We start from the raw sequence: 26,242 nt of genomic DNA, 5'->3' as shown, positions 1-26,242 counted from the left end.
AGAAGCTGCCCTCAAGAAGCATATGGTCTATATGGAGAAACAAAATTAAAATTACAATACAAGGTAATGTATGATTATGTGTCAGAATGACTGGAGAGGACTATAAGTTTACCTGTCCTGCAGATGGAAAGATTACTTGGTTTGGAAATGATTGACAAAGGCCTGTTGGAGGAAATGGGACTTGAACTGAACCTCAAATCTGGGCAACAGATGGGAAGATCCACTTTTGGAAGGTCCCCAAGACTACCCTCAGGTTCAGTGATTTACTAGGACTCACAGAATTTAGCAAAGCCGTTATACTCACACTTACTGTTTGTTACAGCAAAAGGATACAGATTAAAATCAACAACAGGAAAAGGCACATAAGGCAAGGTCTAGGAGAGTTCCAGACAGGAGCTTCTAGTTGTCTTTTCCAATAGTCATGTGGACCAGCTTACTTATCTCAGCAATGATGTGTGACAATACTCATGGAGTATTGCCAACTAGGGAAGCTCACCCCTGTTACCCTGGTTGGTCACATAGACGTGGCTGATGGTTGCTGACCTTAGTCTCCAGCCCCTCCAGAGCGATACTGTGTGGCCCAAGGCCTCTACCCACTGTAAATTACATTGTTAGTGTAGACCATTTGGCATTGCCCAATGCCGCCAAGTAAACAAAGACATCTGTTAGGCAGGACATTCCAAAGACTTACCTCCCAGGAGCTGGGGACAAGGGCCAAACCTTTTTTTGGACAAGGTTAATCTTTTCCTGCATGGCAGGTGGAGGGTGCCCTCTATGTGGAGACAGCGTGAACTGAGATACAGGAGGAATGTGTATGCCCTGTCTAGAGAACATTGTGGTGACTGCAGTATCGCCTTATACTTGAGAATATGAACTCCAGAGCCAGACTACCAGGATTCATATCCCAGCTGTCACTTGCTAGTTGTAGAATTTATGGCAATTACATAATCTGTAACTTATCTGTAAAGCAAAGGTAATAACAATACCTACTCTGTAGGCTTGTTGTGAGGATTAAATAGTTAACATATAGGGCATTTAGAATAAGTCCTGATACATAGTAAATGCTATGGAAATCAGGAGTTTGTTCATTCATTCACTCACTGATTCTTTTTTGAGTATTAGTATGTTAAAGACTCACCTCCTGAGCCCAAGACCTTTATTTCCAGATACCTACTGATATATCTAGAAGGCTTGTGGCTCTATTTAATATTAACATGTTTAAGAAGAAAGTAAATATTTTTTTTAACCCAAATTATTTCTACTAGTGGCAGCACTATCAACTCAGTTTATCTGTTCAGGGATTTTATTTCAAGATATCAGCTGTTGCAAGGATCGGGCTTAATAAAGAATAAATTTTGGTGACCTGGGAAATTAATGTTAGCTTTCTGTTTATATACTTACAGGTCTGTGTATGATGACCAACCAAATGCGCACAAGAAGTTTATGGAAAAGTTAGATGCTTGTATCCGTAATCATGACAAGGAAATTGAAAAGATGTGTAATTTTCATCATCAAGGTTTTGTAGATGCTATTACAGAACTCCTTAAAGTAAGGGCTGATGCAGAAAAACTGAAGGTAAGAAATGGTAAAAATTCTGTTTCCCTTTACCCTCATTAAGTTACTCACGTATTAGTTTGTGGTGCATATGTACAAGTCATTATTAAGTGTACTACTTTCAAGAAGTGAATTAGTCTATATATTTGGGAATGCTCTTTATGCTCTGTTAACACAGTTGTCATGCTAATGACAGAAGTAATCTCTTTTTTTGTAAAGCAAGTAATGCATTGACTTAACAGGATTTCTTTCCATGCAAGGAAATGAACTAAAAAAATTCAGACAGTGAAAGGCCTCATTTGCAGTTTTAGAATTTTTAAAATGTCAATTAGTACATAGAAGATAGTGATAAAAAGCTATCCTCTAAAAACCTTTAAAAATTTACTATAAATGATTGTGTTGTCAAAATTATTTAATAATATTGACACTGCTTTTTTTTCAGTTTAATAGCAATGCATAATTTTATTAAAGAAAGTTAGTCTACATTTTCTGCCACAGAGCAAAACCATTATTTATTAAATAAGTCCTGGATTTGTTCAGTCAGAATACAAAATATTTAATTATAAAAACTGTCCTATTTATCTTTCTTTACATTTGGAGAGCTTAGCAGACAGAATGACTCTAGTTCACCAAAGGTTATGATTAGAAAATCATTATATAAAGGATATTCAGATAACAAGAGACCAAATACAGCATCAATGAGGTCACTGAGCATCTTTGTTTAGAAATTAATGAGATTTTTAATAAACCAGAATGTGCTTCCTTACTATGATGACCTAATGAGTCACTTAGTATGTGGGAAAATTTGAGGTTGAGCTTTGCCTGCACCTGCAGCATTAAAATGTTGCTATGGATTGAGATTTCCGTGTTTGATGTTAATCAACCACCCAGTGTTTGCATTCAGCAAAGTATGAATGTTTAATTACCATAAAATGCAATCACCATTTCCTACAGACAATGAATGGCACATAGACCTCATTGAAGTTATCAAAAAGGGACCAGTGGTCAATTGGGTCAGTGATTTGAATTGTTTGACAGACTTAGAGAAGCAAGTAAAGTTCAAAAATCTAGAGTAAATTTGAGAAGTTTGCCACAGAATCTGTTAAAAAGAACTGTCATAAGTAATTGAAGTTAACAAAAGCCCTTTTCAATCAAAAGTTCAAGTTCAAGCTGTAGAGTTAATTTGAATTTGCATTTCTTTGTTCTAAGTTTCTCATGAAGCATGATCTGATTACAAGGGTGAGCAGTTACATCAGGGCAGTTTTATGCATATTTGTCTAACTAAGGTGAAATTATTTTTAAGGTGCAAGTTACTGATACCAACCGAAGATTTCAAGATGCTGGAAAGGAGGTGAGAAAATGATACATTTGTGTGTACTCAATATGTGGATGAGATTTAACTGTTCGTTTAAAAATATGAACATTTCTTCTTTTCTAAGGTGATAGTCCAAACAGAAGATATTATTCGATGTAGAATTCAGCAGAGGAATATTACAACTGTAGTGGAAAAATTACAGTTATGCCTTCCAGGTGAGTTAAACTTGTCTATAAGGTAACATTCGGCTTGTACATTATAATTTAATGATAGAGTATAGTCATTATTCATTATGAGAATTACAGATTATTTGGTGATTGCCCCCCAAAAGCCTATGGTTATCTGTCTTATCCCCTTTATTTCCTGAATTTTCATGGTTTTCCTATATGAGAAAGCCCTCGTTTGATGATCTGTCACATCAGTCTCCTGGAACAACCTCTGCCTTTCCATTTCCTTTCTGCCTAGTTTGTCCTTTGTCTCTCAACCCCCTCCTCCACTTTTTTTGTTTTTCCTCAGAATGCTTTCCCATGGGGAGAGTGTCTTTTGATTACATTTTCTTACTTTTTCCTAATTTGCCTAATTTTTTGCCGCCTGTTTTCTATTGTTTTCTGTTTGTTGCTTAAGCAGGTTGGTTTTGCTTTGCTCAGTCTCCTTTTGCTGATAAGGTAAGAAAACATCCAAAAGTGCTAGGTCTTCTCCCTTCTTCAGTCTTGCCTTTCCTCCTATATTTTGGAAAGACTGACCTTTTAGGTTTCTGAGTTTGTGGTCTGTCTATTAGGGCTCACATATTACTGTGACATCAAATAAATTCTGAAGAAACTAACCAGTATTTTCTTTACCCGGATATATCCTATTCAAACAAAAGGGAGCAGGTGTATGTCATCTTTTTCTTCGTGTAGTAAGCTAAATCCATCTCAGTGTCCTATTCTTTAACTTATTTGTTTTTTTTAGGAAGGAACCTGAACCTCCATATCCAGGGGAATAGAATGAGACACTTTGTATAAAAATCGTATGATGTAAATTTACCTTAGAATACAAATTATATGTTAAAACTGTCAGCACATTTTATTAGCTAAAAAAATTGTTTTTTGACTTGTGAGAATAGCTTTTGTTTTTTTTAGGATCATTGAAATTCTACTCAGTTTAACTTCTGGTGGACCTGGGAGTCCACCAGAACTTTGCACATGAACTTTGAGTAAAGAAAATGTCTGCTTATTATGTTAGGTTTCAGGGTTAAGAAACCTTCCTTATAGTAATGTTTAAGAATACCTCTTTGCCACCATCAGATACACTGAAATAGCCATGAAGACAGTCTCTAAGTTTGAAGGCTTTGTTGCTGAATGGTATGTAAGTGTAAAAAATTGGGTACTGATGGAATGAGAAAGAGCTAAATTCAGCTTATTCACCTAGTGGGCTATTTGAGATAGAGAAATAAAGGGAAGTAGAGGTTAGATTTAGTTGCTGCTAGTGTCTTTGCTTTCAAGGCTGGAGATGAAATCTGAGTTCATGTAAACATTGTGTTCCTAATAGCCACATACCCAACAACCTCCTTTCCTCCGTCTATCCTTCTTTCTAATTATCCACTCATAAATAACTTTTTTTGTGTCAGGAAGCATTATGGTAGATTATTGGAAATATAAAGTTCAAAATGATACAGTTCCTGCTCTGAAGGTTCCTACAGTCTAATGTGAATAAAGACAAGTAAGTCATCAATTACTGTACAATTGCTTAACTCCTCCTTAGAGTAGAAGGAGTAAGGGAGGATCTAAGAAGTCACAGGATGGGGGCTGGCCCTGTGGCCGAGTGGTCAAGTTCACATGCTCCACTTGGGTAGCGCGGGGTTTCACCGGTTTGGATCCTGGGTGCGGACATGGCACCACTCATCAAGCCATGCTGGGACAGCGTTCCACATAGCACAACCAGAAGGACTTACAACTAGAATATACAATTATGTTCTGGGGGGCTTTGGGGAGAAGAAGAAGGAAAAAAAAAGGTTGGCAACAGACGTTAGCTCAGGGCTAGTCTTTAAAAAAAAAGTCGTCACAGGGTGAAGAATGCATTTTCTTGGTACATTAGTTTTACTTGATTATTTTTGAGGAAAGCATTATTTTTATATGGAAATAATGTAAGATAGATGTGAAATTTACATGAATTATTGAGATAAAACAGGAGACTTTAAAGAAAGTTTATACTTGTAGCAGCAGTTTTAGGCTCTTTCCCAGGTTGTGTGTTCACCCTAATGTTTTGGTTGCAAAATGTGAGAAATATTGCATTACATTATAGGGGCTGTGATAGAGATGTACATAGGGTCCGCACAGTTAGGGCTGGTTCACTATAGCCACCATCGCAGTTTTTATGGTTTTCAGACGAGTAAACAGTATCTTTTGTAAACTTGAAGGCCCTTGGGGTGTAGCCATAAAATGTAGAAAATCTGGAAAAAAAATGTTGCCTATTTCTCTAGTCTAGGAATATGTGAGCTGACTTGATGGGCCAATAATAATTTACTGACTCACTTTATACTTTGAAATTCTTCTAAGGATGAATGCTAATCTATGTAGTTGCATTAAAGCCTTTTTGGTGGCAGTATATCATCTTGCTGAAGCTTATAACAATTTTATTGAATAATTGCATTTCTGAGCCTTTGATAGAAATGATAATACCATTAAAGATGCTTTATTATGTTTATACCTTTATTATAATTCACTCTCTGCTGTAAGCTTTTGAGGTTTTTCTTTCTTTGTGTATTTGGTGTAAAATTTTGTTTAGTGAACTATAATACAGTTGTGTTATTTTACAGAAGTGCATCGCTTAATGACTGGGATGTGTTCTGAGAAATGTGTCAGTCAGGCGATTTTGTTGCTGTGTTAACATCATGGAATGTACTGAAGGGGAACAAAATTTGATACCCCAAAATGTATCTCTTTAACATGAGGATCATTTTAGGCTTAAGAAACAAAAGACTCAGAAAGTTTTTCTTGTTTACCTAAAAGAATTCAGATAAAAAAGCTGTCTCAGGATGGGAGTTATCACCTTAGCTTAACATGAACTAGGTGGTAGACAGGGAGGAACCTAGAAAAGCCTGTTCGTTGGGCTCCCTTCAGTGTTCTTCTGTTTCTGTGTAGCCAAACACGTTTTCCAAATGTTTTCACCTTTTCATCTACCTCTGAATTACTTTCCTTCTCTTTGGAGTCCCTGACTCTCCCCACCCAGCATATTCTTTTGTCTTTAGCTGAAGATGATATTTAAGGTAATGGACTTTGGTCATTTTTGAAAGTCACTTGATTTTCCTGGGTTTCTCCCATGTATATATGTTATTAAACTTTCATTTGTTTTTCTCTTGTTGATCTTTCTCGTGTCAATTTAATTCTTAGACCAGCCAGAAGAACCTAGAAGAGTGGAGGAATATTTCTTCCTCCCCTACAGTACTTACACAAACCTGATGGTGTAGCCTACTACACACCTAGTCTATATGATACTAATCTTGTGGGACCACTGTTGTATATTCTGTCTGGCATTGATCGAAACCTTGTTGTGTGGCACATGACTGTATTTGGTATATTGAATCAAAATCAGTCAGTCTCACTGTTGCTCAACTCTCTTTCTCAAATAACTAAAGTCTGAACTTCCAGTTCGCCTGCAAGGAAGAGATATTAGTGAGTTTCTGGATAGGATAATTGTTGGTAGATTAACATCTCAATTATAGGTGTCAACACATGCAAGTGTTTGAAGTTTGATATAATGTATTTATATATAATGTTCAATAGATGAAGAAATTAAAATTTTTTTATTTACTTGAAGTATAAAATTTTATTTGAAGTTATAGGCCTAAAACAAAGTATAAAAAAATTAATGAATTTATAATAGGCTCTTCCCAGCTTTATTTTCATCTCTCAAAAATTTTTTCATTTTGAAAGCTAAAATTAATTATATTTTTTAATGCAGTGCTGGAAATGTACAGTAAACTAAAAGAACAGATGAGTGCAAAAAGGTGAGTTGGTTTCTTTCATTATTATTTTTTAATAAGAATTTTTTTTCTGTTACTGAACGCATAGATAAACTTACTGTAAATTATAGTGAATCATGTGAAATTTTGCATTCTACCCTTAATCTTTCTTCATGCAATTTGCCCATCAGGGTCATCTAATAAAGCAATTCCTAGCCATTTATTTGTGGATCCTTGCCCTTTTAAGTGATATTAAAGATTGGTAATATTGGTGAAGGACAAATAGACAACTGAACAGGAATGAAAAAATATTGATTAGCTTACCAAAGTGTTAATATTGCATACAATCAAAGGCTTAGTGTGTATTGTGAGTCCACAAATGAAAAGTGTGGGTACTTATATTTTGACAATGTGGGCTAATATAGTTCATGTTCTATTTTGTAACACAAATGAATACATGATAAACGAAAAATAAAGTGATTTTTAAAAATTTATTATTATTATTGTTATTTTTTTTTAAGATTTTATTCTTTTCCTTTTTCTCCCCAAAGCCCCCGGTACATAATTGTATATTCTTCATTGTGGGTCCTTCTAGTTGTGGCATGTGGGATGCTGCCTCAGTGTGGTTTGATGAGCAGTGCCATGTCCACGCCCAGGATTCGAACCAACGAAACACTGGGCCGCCTGCAGCAGAGCGCGCGAACTTAACCACTCCGCCATGGGGCCAGCCCCTAAAATTTATTTTTTATTGCAGTAACATTGGTCTATCACATTACATAAATATCAGATGTACATCATTATGTTTTGATTTCTGTGTAGATTACATCATATTTACCACCCAAAGAGTAATTACAATCCATCACCCCACATGTGCCTAATCATTCCTTTTGCCCTCCCCCATCCCGCATTCCCCTCTGGTAACGACCAATCCAATCTCTGTCTCTATGTGAATGTTTGTTGTTTTTATCTTCTGCTTATGAGTGAGATGGGTATTTGACTTTTCCCTGTGACTTATTTCGCTTAGCATAATACCCTCAGGGTCCATCCATGTTGTCACAAATGGCCAGATGTCATTGTTTCTTATGACTGAGTCGTATTTCATTGTGTATATGTACGACATCTTCTTTATCCATTTGTCCCTTGATGGGTACCTGGGTTGCTTCCAAGTCTTGGCTATTGTGAATAATGCTGCGGTGAACATAGGGGTGCATATATCTTTATGCATTCATGTTTTCATGTTCTTTGGATAAATATCCAGCATTGGAATAGCTGGATAATATGGTGAGTCTATTCTTAATTTTTTGAGGAATCTCCATGCTGTTTTCCATAGTGGCTGTACCAGTTTGCACTCCCACCAGCACTGTATGAGAGTTTCCTTTTTTCCACATCCTCTCCAACACTTTTTGTTTCCTGTCTTGTTAATTATAGCCATTCTGACAGACATGAGGTGATATCTCGTTGTAGTTTTGGTTTGCATTTCCATGATTATTGGTGATGTTGAACATCTTTTCATGTGCCTTTTGGCCATCTGTGTATCTTTTTTGGAGAAATATCTGTTCAGATCTTTTGCCCATTTTTTAATTGGGTTGTTAGTTTTTTTGTTGTTGAGATGAGTTCTTTATATGTTTTGCATATTAACCCCTTATCAGGTATATGTTTTGCAAATATCTTCTCCCAATTGTTAGTTTGTTTTTTCATTTTGTTGATGGTTTCCTTTGCTGTGCAGAAGCTTTTCAGTTTGATGTAGTCCCATTTGTTTATTTTTTTCTATTGTTTCCCTTGCCTGGTCAGACATCGTACTTGAAAATATGCTGCTAAGACCGACGTCAAAGAGCATACTGCCTATGTTTTCTTCTAGAAGATTCATGGTTTCAGTTCTTACATTCAAGTCTATAATCCATTTTGAGTTAGTTTTTGTGTATGATGTAAGATAATGGTTTACTTTCATTCTTTTGCATGTGGCTGTCCAGTTTTCCCAATACCATTTATTGAAGAGACTTTCCTTTCTCCATTGTATGTTCTTGACTCCCTTGTTGAAAATTAGCTGTCCATAGATGTGTTTATTTCTGGGCTCTTGATTCTGTTCCATTGATCTTTGTGTCTGTTTTTATGCCAGACCATGCTATTTTGGTTACTATAGCTTTGTAGTATATTTTGAAATCAGGGAGTGTGGTACCTGCAGCTTTGTTCTTTTTTCTTAGGATTCCTTTGGTTTTTCGGGGTCTTTTGTTGTTCCATATAATTTTTAGGATTCTTTGTACTATTTCTCTGAAAAATGTTGGAACTTTGATAGAGATTGTTTTATAATAACTAAAATTTCTGATATCTTGTCTTTAACTCCCACTTCCATAAGTAGAGGGATTCCTGTCAGTTTCTGAGCTTTGTGAAGATTCTATAGAATAAATTAGCTTATTCTTAGCTTGTCAACTATAAACTTAGAACAGTTTTCTCAAGTCTGCTGAGTTCTTCTTTTTACCACTTATTCTTTATTTTTCCAGGTTCTAAAATTTTATTGTTCTCACTTCTCCTTTTTTCTGCATCTGTGTGGGTTTATGCTTTTTAAAAATCCCTCGATCATCGTTTTATTGGTGTTTCAAGAAAGAGTGAAAGTGAAAGCATGTATTCAGTCAGCCATCTCACTAGTATTTAAGATCCCACTTCTCTTTCCTTGGGCTTATTGTGCCCTGCCATATTTTTGAAAGGGTAAGTGTCCATATGGAGTAATGGGCATGGGCAGATGTTATTCCTGCTGATCAACCGGAGGTTGCCAATTAGTGACCTACAGAATGAAACTAGCCCCAAACTAGGTATATTTTTTTGACTTGCAAAATATTTAAAAAAATATTTTTTTATTCAGTTACTGTCACTTCACATTTGTTAAAAAAAAATTTGGATTGATATTCAGATGATGCTCAGATTTGAATCTTGACTCTTGAGCTCAAGTTTGACATCTCTGATTCTTGTTGAATCTTTTCATTTGGATGTTTGTGGAATAATATTGCAGTGTATGGGTGTACCACAGTTTGTTTATCCATTCACCTTTTGAAGGACATTTTGGTTGCTTCCAATTTCTGACAATTACGAATAAAGCTGCTGTAAACATTTGTGTGCAGGTTTTTGGGTAGACATAACTTTCATTTCATTTAAATAATTACCTAGGGGTACAATTGCTAGATCATATGATAAGACTATGTTTAGCTTTGTAGGAGACTGCCAAACTGTCTTCCAAAATGGCTTTACTATTTTTCATTTCTACCATTTCATTTCCTGTTGCTGTTGCTCCACCTCCTCACCAGGATTTGGTATTATCAGTGTTTTGGATTTTAACCATTCTATTAGGTATATGGTGGTATCTCATTGTTGTTTTAATTTGTAATTCTCTAATGGTATATGATGTTGAGCATTTTTTCGTATGTTTATTTGCTATTTATATATCTTCTTTGGTGAGGTGCCTGTTCAGATCTTTTACCCACTTTTAAATTTGATTGTTTTCTTATTGTTGAATTTTAAGTGTTCTTTGTATATTGTCGATACTAGTGCTTTATCAGATATGCATTTTGAAAATATTTTCCTCAAGTCTTTTCATTCTCTTAACAGTGTCTTTCTAGAGCAGAAGCTTTTAATTTTAATGAAGTCCAACTTACCATTTTTTTCTCCACCCATCATGCTTTGGTGTTATTTCTGAAAACTCGCTGCCAAACTCAAGATCACCTAGATTTTTCTCTTATGTTATTTTTTAGAGTTTTATAGTTTTGTGCTTTATATTTAGGCCTATTTTCCATTTTGAGTTAATTTTTCTGAAATGTGAAGGTCAGTGTTTAGATTAATTTTTTTTTAATGTGGATGTCCAGTTGTTGCATGTGGATATTCATTTGTTGAAAAGACTGCTCTTTCTCCATTGAATTGCCTTTGTTCATTTGTCAAAGATCAGTTGACTCTATTCATGTGGGTTGACTTCTGTGCTTTCTGTTCGCTCCCATTCATCTATCTGTCAGTCCTTTTGTGAGTACCACACTCTCTTGTTTACTGTGGCTTTATAGTAAGTCTTGAAGTTGGGTAGTGTCAGTCCTTCAACTTGTTCTTCTTTAATATTGTGTTGGCTGTTCTAGGTCTTTTACTTTTTTGTATAAATTTTAGAATCAGTTTGTTGAAGTCCACAAAATAACTTGCTGGGATTTTGATTGAGATTGTGTTGAATCTATAGATCAATTTTGGAAAAACTGACATTTTGGCAATATTGAGTCTCCTGTCCATGAACCTGAAACATCTCTTCATTTATTTAGATTATCTTTGATTTCTTTCATTAGAGTTTTGTGATTTTTCTTGTATAGATGTTGTACATATTTGGTTAGATTTATATGTATTTCATTTTTTTTTTGGTGCTAATGTAAATAGTATTATATTTTTAATTTCAAGTTCCTGTTGTTCCTTGTTGGTTTATGGGAAGACAGTTGATTTTTATATGTTCACCTTGTATTCTGTGGCCTTACTATAATCACTTATTAGTTCTGAAAATTGTTTTGTCAGTTCTTCAGGATTTTCTGCATAGACAATCACAGACAGAGACTTTTAGTTGTTTCCTCCCAATATGAATACTTTTTATTTCCTTTTCTTGTCTTATTGCATTAGCTATGACTTCCAGTATAGTGTTGAATAGGAGTGGTGAGGGGGAGATCTTTGCCTTGTTTCTAATCTCTTGGGGAAAAGTATCTTGTTTCTCACCATTAGGTATGTTAGCTTTGTATGATCTCTAGTCTTTTAAATTTGTTAAGGTGTTTTTTATGGTCCAGAATATGGTCTATATTAGTAAATGTATGTGAGCTTGAGTAGAATATATATTCTGCTTTTGTCGTAGTCTATAAATGTCAAATAGATCCAGTTGATTGATGGTGCTGTTTAGTTCAACTGTATCCTTGCTGAATTTCTGCCTGCTATTTCTGTCAATTACTGTTAAAGGGGTGTTAAAGTCTCCAACAATAATAATGAATTTGTCTGTTTTGCCTTACAGTGCTATCAACTTTTGCCTCACATATTTTGATGCTCTGTTACTAGGCACATGCACATTAAGGATTGTTATGTCTTCTTAGGGGTTGACCATTTTATCATTATATAATGCTCCTCTTTATCCCTCATAATTTTCTTTGATCTGTAGTCTGCTTTATCTGAAATTAATATAGCTACTCCAGCTTTCTTTTGATTAATGTTAGCCTGGTATATCTTTCTTTGTCCTCTACTTTTGATCTTTCTCTGTCTTTATATTTAAAGTGGCTTCTTTTAGACAACATATAGTTGAGTCTTGTTTGTTTGTTTGTTTTGGTGAGGAAGATTGGCCCTGAGCATCTGAGGCAATTCTCCCTCTTTTTGCTTGAGGAAGGTTGTTGCTGAGCTAACATCTGTGCCAATCTTCCTCTGTTCTATGTGGGATGCCGCTGTGGCATGGCTTGATGAGCAGTGCTAGATCTGCATCCGGGATCTGAACCTGTGAACCCCTGGCTGCTGAAGCAGAGCATTCCAGCTTAACCACTGTACCACCAGGCTGGCCCTTAGTCATGTTTCTTTTTTTTTTTTTTTTAATCCACTTAGAATCATAGAACTTCTAGAAAAGAATGTAGGATGGTATTTTCACAACCCTGGGGTAAGCGAAGATATTTTTTAGAAGAGTCACAAAAAGCTACTATAAAAATTAATAAACTGGAGTTTACTTTTTTTTTGTAAAGAACTCTTTTTTTTGTTTTTTTTGCAGGGAAAGATTCACCCTGAGCTAACATCTGTTGCCAATCTTTCTCTCTTTTTTTTCCTCCCCAAAGCCCCAGTACATAGTTATATATCTTAGTTGTAAATCATTCTAGTTCTTCTATGTGAGCTGCCACCACAGCATGGCAACTGACAGATGAGTGGTATGGTTCCACAATTGGGAAGTGAACCCAGGCTGCTGAAGCAGTGAGTGCTGAACTTTAACCACTTGGCCATCAGGGCTGGCTCCAAATTGGACTTCAGATTAAAAATTTCTGCTCATCCAAAGACACTTTTAACAAAATTGATAGACAAGCCACAGACTAGGAAAAACATCTGCAATATGTTTTCTGACAAGACACATAACCACAATATTTAAAGACCTTCTACAAATTAAATGTGAAAGGAAAAAAATTAAAAATAAGGAATTTCTGTTTTCTGGTTTGACATGTAAAGAGCTTTGAAGTCATCACTTCTGCCCTCACAAAAAGATAAAAGCTAAACAAACTGAAAGTTAAAAATCTTTTTTAAGTCCATCAGAGAAATGAGATCACGTGGCAAACTGCTGCCCCCAAAACTGGAGAGGCAGGCAATACAGACTATCACAGTTTACTGAGAGTAGAAACCACTGCTGGAGCGTGGTAGGAACACTTAAGGTGATTAAGTCTGTACCAGCTTGAGAGAGAAAAATTCCTGGGGGCTCAGCCTTAGGAGGACCCCCACATTTTTGAGAGTTTTACCTTCAGGAACCCTCCCAGATTCTCAGGGCGAAGATCACAGGGAAATACCAGTAGAGGGAGAAAAAAAGTAACTAGTTTGAAATGTGCTCAGAGTGCTTGCTTCTCCTTGACAAAGGCAGGCTGGGTAAATTTTGATATGCATTCCATTACCTGAATAGATGTTGACTTTTTATTTCTTGTTATTTTTCATAATCTGGTTTTTCTTCAAGGACTTGAACCACTTTATGTAAGTTGTTGGATTTGTTGGCATAAAGTTATTCATAATATTGTCCTATTATTCTTTTAACATCTGTAGGATCTGTAATAATACTTGTCTTTCTCATTCCTGATATTAGCAATGTGTCTTCACTTTTTTTATGGATATTTTCAAAAATATCTAACATTTATTTTCTCTCTTTTTTAAAATTTGATTTCTACTTTCATTCTTATTATTTCCGTTCTTGTGCATGGGGTTTAATTTGTTCTTCTTTTTCTATCTTTATAAGGTGGAAATTTAGAAAAGTGATTTTAGGCCTTTCTTCTTTTTCTATTGTAAACGTTTAAAATTATGCATTTCCTGGGTCCGGCCCGTGGCTGAGTGGTTAAGTTCGTGTGCTCTGCTTTGTGTTGGCCCAGGGTTTCACCCATTCAAATCCTGGGGGCAGACATGGCCCCACTTGTCAGGCCATGTTGAGGCGGTGTCCCACGTGCCACAACTAGAAGGACCCACAACTAAAATATGCAACTATGTACTAGGGATTTGGGGAGAAAAATCAGAAAAAAAATTATGCGTTTCCTTCTGAGTGCTGCCTTAGTTGCGTCCCACAATTTTTGAAATATTATGTTTTCATTATCTTTTAGTTTGAAATATTCTCTAATATTCCTTGTTATTTTTTTAAACTCTTGGTTATTTTACAAGTGTGTTAATTTCCAAATATTTGGGGGATTCTTTCAATATATTTTAATCTTCATTATTAATTTTTAGTTTAATACTGTTGGGCCAGTGAATATACTCTTTATGATTTCCATTCTTTGACATTTACTGAGACTTGTTTGGCGGCCTATCATGTTATCTATCTTGGTGAATACTTCTTGTGTACTTGTAGAGGCTGTATATTCTGAAGCTGTAATTAGCTTTAGTGTTCTAGAAATCTCAGGTCAAGTTAGTTGTTAGTGCAGTTTAAATTTTCTAAATCCTTAATTTTTTTTTGTTGGTGAATTCTACCAGTGATAGGTTGTTTTCAACTTTTGTGGGTTTATCTGTCTTCTCTTTTGTTCTTTAAATTTTGCTTTATATGTTTCAAAGCTCTATTATTAGATGCATACACATTTATGATTATTTTATGTTCTTAGTAATTAACCCTTCATCATTATGAAATGTCCTTCTTTATCCTTGATAATATTCTATGTCCTGAATTCTACTTTGCCTGATATTCACATAGTCATTATAGTTATTCTGGCATGCTTATACTTTGTGTTTTCATCTTGTATCTTTGACACCCTTTTACTTTTAACGTCAGTTTTTATATTCAAAGTATATTTCTTGTTAACATCATATAACTGGTTCTGCTTTTTTTCTCCAATGGACAGTCTCTACTTTGTTCTTGGAGTTTTTAGACCATTTACATTTAATGTAATTATTATTGTGATTGATTTTATTTATTTTTTAGTTTTAATTTTTTTATTGTGGTAACATTGGTTTATAATGTGGCTGATTTTAAATGCATCATCTTGCTCTTTGTTTCTTTTTGTCTCATCTATTTTTGGTTCTTACTGTCTTTCTTCTTTTATGACTGAGTTTTTAAAATATATCTTCTTTATCTCCTCTATTCATTTATTAGGTATATTCTTTGTTTAACTTTTTAGTGGTTACTCTAGAGATTACAATATGCATGTTTAACTTATCACACAGCTCACTCTCAAATAATATTATTATATTTCATCAACAGTATAAGAAACTTATAATAGTACAATTACATTTATCTCCATCTTGCCTGTTGTGCTCTTGTTTTCATACATTTTACTTGTAACATATGTTAGAAATTATATATATACAAATAGTAATTAAAACAGATTATTTTATACTTACCAATTTCTCCTTTCTGTTACTCTTTTTTTCTGTTTTGAAGATCCAGGCTTCTATCGGGTGTAATTGCCTTATGCATGCTAAACTTTGTTTAGTATTTATTGTAATACACACCTATCAACTAGAGAAAATTATTTTTGCTTTTGTTTATCTGGAAATGAGTTTACTTTACTTCCATTTTTCAACAATGGTTTTATTGGATATGGAGTTCTAGGCTGTCAGGGGTTCCCTCTCTGGCACTGCAAATATTATATTTCACTGTTTTCTGCTCTCCATTGTTTCTGTTGAGAAGTTCTATCATTCTTATCAGTGTTAGAAATTTGTAAGAGGTCTTTTTTCTTATGGTGACTTTTAAATTTTTTCTCTATATCTTTTGTTTCTATAAGTTTGACAAATGGTGTACTTAAGTGTGGTTGTCTTTGTAGTCATATTGTTTAGGATTTGTTTAGCTCAGTGGATCTGTGGGTTGATACTTTTCATCAATTTTGGCAATTTTTTGGCAATTATCTCTTCAAATATCTCTTTTGCACCATTATTTTTCTCTAGAACTCCTATTATATGTATATTAGATCATTTAATGTTGTCCCATAACTTCCAGGAACTCATTTCCTCTTTTTCACTCTTTTTTCTTTTTGTACTTTAAGTTGGCTAATTTTTTAGACCTATTTCCATTCACTGAGCCTGTTTCTGCTGATCTCAGACACTACTCCTTTTTCTCATGCTTTGTATGTATGTGTTTTAGTTTGCAAAATTTCTGTTTGGTTGTCTTTACATTCATGGATCATTTTTTCTCCTGTGTCTAGTCTGCTGTTAAGCCCATTGAATGAATGCATTCATTCTGGTATTTTTTTATTTTAAACATTTTCATATGATTTTTTGTTAGAATTTCTGTTTCTTCACTAAAATTTCCTGTGTCTTCATGCATATTGACTATTTTTTCTACTAGATTCTGTAACATTTATAATAGTTATTTTAAAATTTTTGTCTTTTAATTCCAAGATCTAGGCCTCTTATAAGTATGTTTCCATTGACTTTTTCCTTTTAGTTATGGGTTACATTTTCTGCTTATTCATGCATCTTGTACTTTTTGTTATATACAACACAGTGTATTTAAAAAGAATAGTAGAGACTGAAGTAACCACTTCTATGATAGGACAAACTCTGGTAAATTGGAAATGCTCAAGAGAAGGCAAATGAAGTCAGAATAGTGGCATAATTTGTACCTTGTGGGCCTCAGAATCATTAGAGTACTCACGTTTTCCATTTATTGATGACAAATCTTCTTTTGAAATGTCTCATATTTATAAAAACAGACAACTTGGCAGAGGTTTAACATAGGGGGAAATTTACTGTGGTAGTGTTTCCAAAAAATAAAAAATCAGAGATTTAAAAATCCCAACAGTTAGAACATCGTTACATTTATTATAATAGATTTATAAATAGGGCAATAATCTGTTTCTAAATAATTTTAGTTAGAGATAAATTCCATAATATATTGTTAAATAGGATATGAGCATATGGAACTGGAGATGTTATAGATGTATGATTGGATACTGCATGGTAGCATCAGATCATGGGTGCCTCTGATTTTCTGTTTATGGTTTTTATATTTTTCCAGTGGTTATGGATTACTGTTATTTTTTAAAAACAGCATCATGTATACCAAAAGAGAAATGGTAATCTATTATGCAAAGTTTGCTTGCATTTAGAAATAGATAAAGCTTAGGAGATTTGTGGCTAAATTTTAGAAAGGATCCAAGGTCTGATCTTTGGCTTCTGCTGTCTACCTAAGATTATACATCTTCTGTGTGCCTTAGCCTGGGTCTCGCAGAAGCAAGGAGGTATGCCCTTATATTTTACTACTTTTTTAGGGAGTATAATTCTAGAGAAATTGAGCAAAAGAGAAATGAGATAGGGAACTTGGGAGGGCAGATATGAGGTTGAGTTATTGAGTTAGGTAATGCTTAATATTGATTAATTTCAAAGAATTTTTGGAAGTTTATATAAAGTATTGTAAATCAGAACATTTCATCCAGAAAGGGGAAAGGAGAATTAATCTTTTGGTTTCCTTTTCTCATTAGTTAAGGATTCAACCCACTGGCATTAACTGCTCACATTTCTGGGTTGTATGTGTGGGTGCTAGGAAGGTCTTGTGATGTCTCATGGCTCAGTGACACAGGGAAGCCAGGGTGGGAGGTGAGAGATGGGTAGCATGAAGGAAGGCACAGTTATGATCTCAGTTGATTGTGTCTGTGGTATGTTGCAGAAGCTACCGCTAATACATTTCATTTAGCATCTGTCACTTATGATTTCAAATATGTTATAGGCATTACCATGAATTTTCAGAAAGCGTACCTGTGTAGAGAGAATACTTTTGAGGTATACCTAATTTAAATCAAATCAGGAAATAGGCCAGGATCAAATAGTGCCTATTGACTATTAACTAATCTGTTGTGTCTGAAATGTTATTTTACTCAGAAAAGATATTATTCATGATTTCACATCATCTAAATCTGTAACGTGTTAGGTATAATCAAAATCATTGTAATGACATCACTCCACGTAACTTCTCTCCATAACATCACCTAAATATGTTAATTTCTGATCGCATGTATAGTTTATTTATAACAATTCTAATGATTTTAAATAACCAAGATAAAACTTAGGTGTCTAATTTTTAAATTAGTGGTAAGATTTTGTGACAGTTTGCAAAATATACTCTGTCTTTGAGAATGTGGGCTAGAAAACCAATAAATACCTTTAAATAGCTTTTCAACTTACTGTCTTTTCAATTTACTTAACTAGTACCTTTTTTTGTTGTTTAGATAATGCCTTTTCTCATTTTAATATCCAATTCAATGGGAAGGTATAGAATATTATTTGGTTAATTAAAAAAATTACACCTACTCTGAAATGGATTTTGGTGGTGAATATTGTAGGATACTGACAATTTTGTAAAGTCTCAGTCTTTCTACAAATTAATTGTAGTATCTTGGGCAAATTACAGTAGTCCCCCCTTATCTGTGGTTTTGCTTTCTGTGGGTTCAGTTACCCTTGGTCAACCAAAGTCCAAAAATATTAAATGGAAAATTTCAGAAATAAACAATTCATAAGTTTTAAATTGCACTCCATTCTGAGTAGCATTTTGAAATCTTGTGCCATCCCTTCCAGGACGTGAATCATCCCTTCCTCCAGCATATCCATGCTGTATATGCCACCTGCCTGTTAGTCACTTAGTAGCTGTCCCGGTTATCAGATTGATTGTTGTGGTATTGCAGTGCTTGTGTTCCAGTAACCCTTATTTTACTTGATAATGGCTCCAAAGCCTAGGAGTAGTGATACTGGCAATTCGGATGTGCCAAAGAGAAGCTGTAAAGTGCTTCCTTTAAGTGAAAAGGTGAAAGTCCCTGACTTAATAAGGAAAGAAAATAATGGTATGCTGAGGTTGCTAAGGTCTATAATTTTTATTACAGTACATTATAATTGTTCTATTTTATTGTTAATTACTGTTGTTAACCTGTTTCTGTGCCTCATTTATAAATTAAACTTTATCAAAGGTATGTATATATAGGAAAAAACATAGTGTATATATAGGGTTTGGTACTATCTGTGGTTTCGGGCATCCACTGGGGATCTTGGAACATATCCCCTGCAGGTAAGGGGGGACTACTGTATAAGGGGGGACTATTGTATATACTCTTTCTCTGTGTTTCAGTTTTCTCATCTGTAGATTAACAGTAATATCTGCCATAGTCATCTACCTCGTAGAGATCTAGAGAAAATTAAAGTATGTATATGAAAGTATATGTCAGTTTCTGTAGGGCACAGGCTATCCTTTACTAATTGCTACATACCCACCATGTAACCATTGCCATATAAGTCATAACCAGCAGTTCTTCTTCTAGGCATTCACTAAATATTTTGTTGAATTGAAAAAATTCACTCTATCAGTGGTGTTTTACTTGGTTTTTGTGACACTTATATTATACTAATTGCCTTAAATTGTGTAAATTTTTTTTAAAAAGTTCCTTAAAATATATTTTACTTTAAATTTGAGTTAAATACATGCTATATACTTTTTTGATGGTGATGGTTTGTGAATAGGAGAGATATTGTGAAATCACATATCAAATGGCTAAATATTCTAATTAAAGATTGGAATTATTATACATATACATTGTATTATGTGGTGACATGATAATGCTTGTAACGTTATAGATTTAGATGAAGTGAAATAGGGAAATCGTATGTCAGTATAAGTCATGAATTTTCAGCCTGCAGTTTGTTCATATAATTTATAGTTTGTGCTTGGTAAATAGAAGTAAATGTTAATTTTACGTATTTTACCTATAACTATGTCCTTTTTGGTGGGAATGTTGGACTGATTAATTATTTGGACTTGTAAAATTAATGTAATTAGAAGTTTTTATAGAGTTTTCTTTTTAACTTCTCACAGGTATTATTCTGCTCTTAAAACTATGGAACAATTAGAGAATGTGTATTTTCCCCGGGTTAGTCAATACCGGTTTTGCCAGCTAATGGTAGAAAATCTTCCTAAACTCCGTGAGGATATTAAAGAAATCTCCATGTCTGATCTCAAAGACTTTTTGGAAAGCATTCGAAAACATTCTGACAAAATAGGTGAAACAGCAATGAAACAGGTGAGATTTAAAAAGGAGAATTTTAATTTAATGTTATTTAATAATCCAGGTTATAATATCTCTAATGTTTACTTTTTTTACTTATATAAAATGCTTACTTTTGTTTCATTTTTACCCTTTTCTTGTCTTTCCTGATTCTTGGTTAGAGTGGATTTCATCAGCATTATCTTTTGGTTTGCAGTTTATTCCTTAAGTAAAATCAGTCTAACAGCTCATCAGCTGATCTGTCAGCAATCATTCCCCACAGGTGGTATTACATTAACTTTTGCCAGCAGTCCAATTTGGTATAGAATTAGCTGAAAGTAGCAGCCACAGAGGCATATAGTAGCCCTTTTATGCTAAGGTTCTAAGTTGCTCCCTTTTTAAAACAGAGTATTATCTTTGAATTAACAACTACAGGGCAATAATAAAAAGACAAACAATGGGGAAAGATTTGGCAGTTATAAGTTAATGTACCTACTTTTTGAGTCAGCGGTTCCTCTCCTAGGTATTTACCAATGTGAAAGGAAAACGTCTTCATGATATTCTTAGCAGCTTTGTTCACAGTTGGCTAAAAACTGGAAACAACCCAAATGGACATCAAAAGGACAATGGATACACAAATTGTACTATACTCATAAAATGGAATGTTTCTTAGCAATAAAAGGAGTGAACTGCTGATTGTACAACGTATGTGAATCGTCCAGACGTTATGATGGGCTATAGAATCTGGATACAAAACACACACTGTGTGTAATTTCATTTATATGCAGTTCTAAAGCAGGCAAAACTAATTTAAGGTGAAAAAAAAATCAGAGCAGTGGTTGCCTCTTGGTGGGGAGATTGCCTGGGAAGGGACATAAGGGGACTTTCTGAAGAGATGGAAATGTTCTATACCATGATAAAAGTATATCCACTTGTCAAAAATTGTACCGTTAAGATCTGTACATTTCAGTGTGTATAAATCTTCCTCAAAGGGAATTGTAAAAACTAACTGGGGTGTGTGTGGAGTGAGTTAAAGGTATAGATGAAATAAGAATGTATAAATATTACTTGTTGAAGATAAGTGATGAGTACTTGAGAGTTCATTATATTATTCTTTTTACTTGTTTATATTTGAAATTTTCATTAATAAAAAGTTTTAAAATGATTATAATTTAATTAAAATTTCTAAGAGTTAACTGTTAAAACTCCCACTAATCACAATGTTATAGACATAAAGCAAAGCTCAACATGCTTTCTAACTCGTGAGTTTTTTTCTCAAGTATTACAGATTATTTTAGAGAAGCTTTTATTTTATTTTTCTAATTAGAGAAATATGTCTATATCAGACTCTTGTCACATCAGAAGAAATAAAAATGAAAATTCAGTATATGAACTTTCTCCCTATTGTAACTTTTTAAAGGACTTTATAAATCGGATAATCTCTGTTATATTTCTGTTAGTTGTTTCAGCTTTTCACAATACTATATTCTATGTTAATTTGTTTAATAGATTATTTTGAGGATATATTGATTTTGAAAATTCTTTACCAGGATCAATTTACTTTAATAAAATGAAAAATGTTTACAATAGTGTAGGAGTTGTGATGTACAATACTGTTTTTTTAAAGTTGCTTTTTAAAAAAACTTTGCAGTTAACTGTTGCTTATCTGTACGTGGACTAAGGCAGATTTGATTTTCAATTTATTTTTTATAGTATTTCTTCTTCCGATTAATTAAGTGCCTGGTTGACAAAAATATCTTTATTTGCTGTAAATAAACAGAGACTACAAAATAGAACTTAAGTCAAACTTATTACCTCTCTTTTCTATAGAAGCTAGGCCTGAAGCCATTTTCCTTACCATTGGGATGATAGGAAAATGGTTTGTTGTGGGGAGTAGTTTAGGAACAGAAATGGTTGGAGTATAGGCCAATGGATTAGAGTTGAAACACCAGATTAGTAGCCTGGAAAAGATAAAGACTGAGAAAGTATGAAAGAAGATTTGAAGCCAAAGATCAGGAAAAGAATCCATAGATTCTGAATCTAGAGACTATAATTATCCCAGAGAACTGTGTAGGTTAGGAAAGCCTCAGGAATGGAGAGCTAAGTAGAACCAAAGGATTGGTTGTTACCTCACTGTTAAGCTAAAGTGTGAGATTTCATAGTTTTCCTCTGAAATGATCACTTTTCTCCTCCACTGTTCACACTTCAAGATACTAATAGGATTGGTACATTTTTTTATGACATGAGAATCAGGGGAGCCACTGATCCTTCCTGTAGCACCTCCCATTTCTTCTCAGGATCCTAAATTCTCATGACTGGCTGCCTCTGCTCAGTTGAGCGGTCTTCTCCATTGGAGCGCTCTTCAACATTATATTCTTGCCTTCAGGACCACGGTGTTTTCAGTACTTTTTCTCCTATGTCTGGCAAGGAATTCTGTGTATGCCATGGGGATAAAAAACGCAATCCTTGAAAAGGTTTTTATAGTATGAGGATGTGAATAGTAGTTTAAAGTTCATGTCCCATTATACGCTTTAATTAAGAGTGTTATTATTAGACTTATCTTCTCTGACCTGTTTTTCATAGACCAGTTTAGGGCTCTCTTCTTAAGCAGTCCACCAAATTACGGGCCCTAGGATTTAAGGTTGATGAGAATGTCCTGCTAGGAGGGAATAGACTCTTCCTAGTTTTTTGTTAGTGCTGTTGAGTCGATTCTGACTCCTAGTGACCTTGTGTCCAGCAGAGCTGAACCCTGCCTGGTCTTTTTCTGCCATCCCCTCACCTTCTGGTGCTCTATCAGACAATGCTCCACTGCTATTCATAGAATTTCCATGGCCGGTTCTTTCAGAAGTGGGTGGCCAGGTCCTTCTTCCCAGTGTGTTGTAGTCTAGAAGCTCTGCTGAAACCTGTCCACTATGGGTGACCCTGCTGGTATTTGAAATACTGATGGTACAGCTTTCAGCATCACAGCAACACATAGTCGCCACAGTATGACAACCGACAGGCCAGTGGTGTGGTTCCCTGACTGGGAATTGAACCCCGGCCCCTGTGGTGAGAACACTGAATCTTAACCACTAGACCACCACTTCCTGGTTTACCACCATGTTTTTCTTGTAGGGAGAATCAAGCTCACTCCCTCTGCAACTTAAACACAGACCTTTCATACAGAAAGACCTTTCCTAATCATCTGTCTATAGGGATTTTTTTCTTTATGATTTCTCCTTTAGAAAAGTGTCTCCCATGGAATTGAGAGGTTGCAGAGTTTTCTTATGGTGCGAGCTAAAGTCCTTATGATCTGATAAGAAAAGTTGTATTTTGTTCTGTTTTGGTATCCCTCCTGGTTTGCTTTTAGTTTCTGGTGTTTTTTGAGAATTGGAAGTCTTCTGGAGTCTCTCATAAACTGTGGTCACTTTGGCAAAATCACAATTTGGTCCTGGAATCCCCTCAGGCAGCAAAAGTGGAAACCTCATACTTTGCAAAGTAGCTCCCTACCTTGGGTACTCTCTGTATCCTGTGCTTTATTCCAGGCTCTCATGTCTTATTTATGGATTTAGTTGTTACATATTCACTTGAATGTCCTATTGGCACCTCAAACCTAGCATTTTTAAAAGTAAACTCATCTTCTCACTAAATCTAATTTTCCTATATTTCCTATCTCAGTAGTATATCCTATTTTCACAAGTCAGAAACCAGGAAGTATTTTAGACTTTTCAGGGGTATTTATACTCTATTTAATTTGTTATTGAGTCTCACTTAGAAACTATTAATTCTACTTTTAAATATCTGTAGATTCTGTATCTTCTTCTTATATATCTGGCCTGTTGTTATATCAAATTAATTGTTCTCCTTATCTCTAGTCTTTTCTCCTTTTGCTTACTGTCCTAAAATGCAAGTATGACCATATCACTTCCTCTGTAGTGATTCCCAGTTACCCTTGGCTTAAGTTCACAGTCCTCGGCATGAAACAAAAGCCTCATCTCTTGATACCTCCTCACCCTCCTGTACTATGGCAGTATCAAGTCTCATAAATTTTTGAATTCACACATTGTTTCCTCTATCTAAAATGCCTTCCATTCTTCCAAATTTCTTAGTCCAATCAGTTCTTGGTTTTTTCTGCCAAAAGCTGGCTTAAGCATCACCTTCTCTGTGAAGTCTGCCTTCCTCGTCTCACTACTTCCAGCAAGACATGGTCACTTCCTCCCCAGTGCATATATCTGTTGTACTTTTCTGTTATGCTTTTCACACTACATTATAATTGCATATTTGAGTTTTTAACTAGACTGTGAATTTTTTTAAGATAGGAATTATATCATATTTATTTTTGCCGCCTTAGGATCTAGTACTGTGCCAAATGTGAGTGGCACAAAAAGTTATTCTTTTTGAAGGAGTTTAGAGCTGAATTTTAGCAATTCTAGGGAGAACTTTTAAAAGTAAAAGACGGCCTTGCACTTGTAGTGGTTTTTTTCCCTCATTTGAATGTGAGAGATGACTCCACTATGAGTAGTCTAATGTCTAATTAGCAGTTAAATACCTAAAATTCATAGTCTCAATTAACATTTTCCATATTATATTCCCTGGCACACATTTTAATAATGTTCTTTAGGGGAAAACAACAGACTAAATGGTTAAGTAAGTTTTTAGAAATCTGGGTTAAATAAAGCTAAGCAGGTTTCTTTACTTGTGAATTGTAAATACTCTAGAAGGGAGATACAGTATGTAATATTTATCTAACTTATTTGAGCACAGAACCCCTTTTTCAAGGAATACCTATTGAGACTGTGTGAAACATTAGTTTTGTACATAACACAGTTTGGAAGCAATACTCTAAATAAATGATTTTATACTCTAAAAGCAGAAAATCATTGACAAAGTTTGTCTGGGCACAGAGGGAGAAAGGGAATTCTGTTTCTTTTTTTTCAGTGGGTAGATTGATGTTGTAATGGAGGAAGTGAGATAATGATTTTCTCAAGTTCAAGCCTGTGGAGGGCAGCCAGCATCAGGGTCTAGGTGAGGGGAGAGCTAGATTTCTGCAGTTTGTGTGATCGGATTATCTGGGAGTGGAGAGGTCTGATTAGCAGTCATGTATCCCTTAGAGAGAATTCATTCTGAAAGAGGCAGTGGGTAAACTTCCTACATGCTAAGAGAAGAGAGTGGCTACAATCTGACCCATCCAACAGTGGGAATGTTCCACTAATATGCATTATATAAGGAAATTACAATCCTGGAATTAAGCCCATATTTTTTTTCAATCTCTGATGGTAAAGTTCTGATACTGAAGTATCGCTAAAATGCATAAAGCAAAATATAAGGGTTTTCAACTTCTTAATCTGTATAAATGTTTATTTTTGTCAATAATTAAGTCAATTGTGGGGTAACAGCTTCTTTGTTCTTAGTCTTCACAAACTGTGGGCATTTTCAGTGGAAATAAAATACGCTTGTAGCTTGATACTATAGTTCCTTCCATGAGATTAGTGGACATTTTGAGGAGTTGGGATTTTGGCCAAAGAGTGAACCAGTCCATCTCACCAACACACATACATGCCAATTCAGGAAGTAAATGGTACCACATACTTTCAGGGCTTCAGGAAATTAAAAATATTTTTCCCTTACAGATACTCACTTGGAGTTAAGGCCAGTGTATTTTATGTATGTTCATGAATGTATCATTTCTTTTTAATTTTTCTGGTGTTTTCAAATTTATGTGTCTGGTTTTCCCCTTAAAAAAGAATTAGTGGTAATTCTTTTGTGAAATTTTGACCGTTCTCCAAACCAAAAGTTATTAAAATAATTGAATCACTGTTTGACTTGAATCATTCAAAGGAAGAGGAGTATACTCTTTGGTATAAAGGTAACTCTAGGATGGGAAAAAAAATCTAAGCAATGGAGCTATTAGACATGGACTTTAAAATGAGCATATTCAAGGAATTATAAGACAAGATTGGGAATTTTGGTAGATCTTTGGAAACCATAAAGCAAACCATCTGGAAATTCTAAAACTGAGAATACATTAACAAATTAAGAACTCAATGTAAAAGTGGCAGAACAGACTAGGCACAGCTGAAGAGAGAATTAATGAACCAGAGGATACAGCAGAGGAAAATAGCCAAATTGAAGCTCAGAGAGACAAAAGAATGGAAAGTACAGGAAAGAATTTAAAGACATTTGAGATAAGGTGAAAATGTTTAATATATGTGTAACCGTAGTCCCAGGAGGAGAAAAGAGAGAGAATAGGGTATAAATAACATGGACAGACCTTGAAGCTATGGATTC

The 26,242-nt window shown here is 34.7% G+C and overlaps 1 protein-coding gene across 11 annotated transcripts in view; it reads left to right on the top strand.

Annotated features, from left to right (window-relative positions):
* EXOC6 (exocyst complex component 6) overlaps window positions 1-26,242 on the top strand; it is a 200,034-nt gene that overhangs the window by 51,171 nt on the left and 122,621 nt on the right. For 8 of the 11 annotated variants that reach the window (XM_044754055.2, XM_044754047.2, XM_044754067.2 and 5 more), the window contains exons 2-6: window positions 1,404-1,575; window positions 2,858-2,905; window positions 2,994-3,084; window positions 6,812-6,857; window positions 19,807-20,011. In XM_044754055.2, the coding sequence (XP_044609990.1) occupies window positions 1,404-1,575; window positions 2,858-2,905; window positions 2,994-3,084; window positions 6,812-6,857; window positions 19,807-20,011 (562 nt within the window). The remainder of the gene's footprint in view (window positions 1-1,403; window positions 1,576-2,857; window positions 2,906-2,993; window positions 3,085-6,811; window positions 6,858-19,806; window positions 20,012-26,242) is intronic. The other 3 variants (XM_070487127.1, XM_070487114.1, XM_070487121.1) reach the window with 1 other exon arrangement.

The sequence above is a fragment of the Equus asinus genome, chromosome 2, assembly GCF_041296235.1.
Source record: "Equus asinus isolate D_3611 breed Donkey chromosome 2, EquAss-T2T_v2, whole genome shotgun sequence".
In the NCBI taxonomy this organism is placed as follows: Eukaryota; Metazoa; Chordata; class Mammalia; order Perissodactyla; family Equidae; genus Equus; species Equus asinus.
The sequence above is the reverse complement of the archived record's forward strand: the minus strand, read 5'-3'. Positions and strand labels throughout refer to the sequence as shown.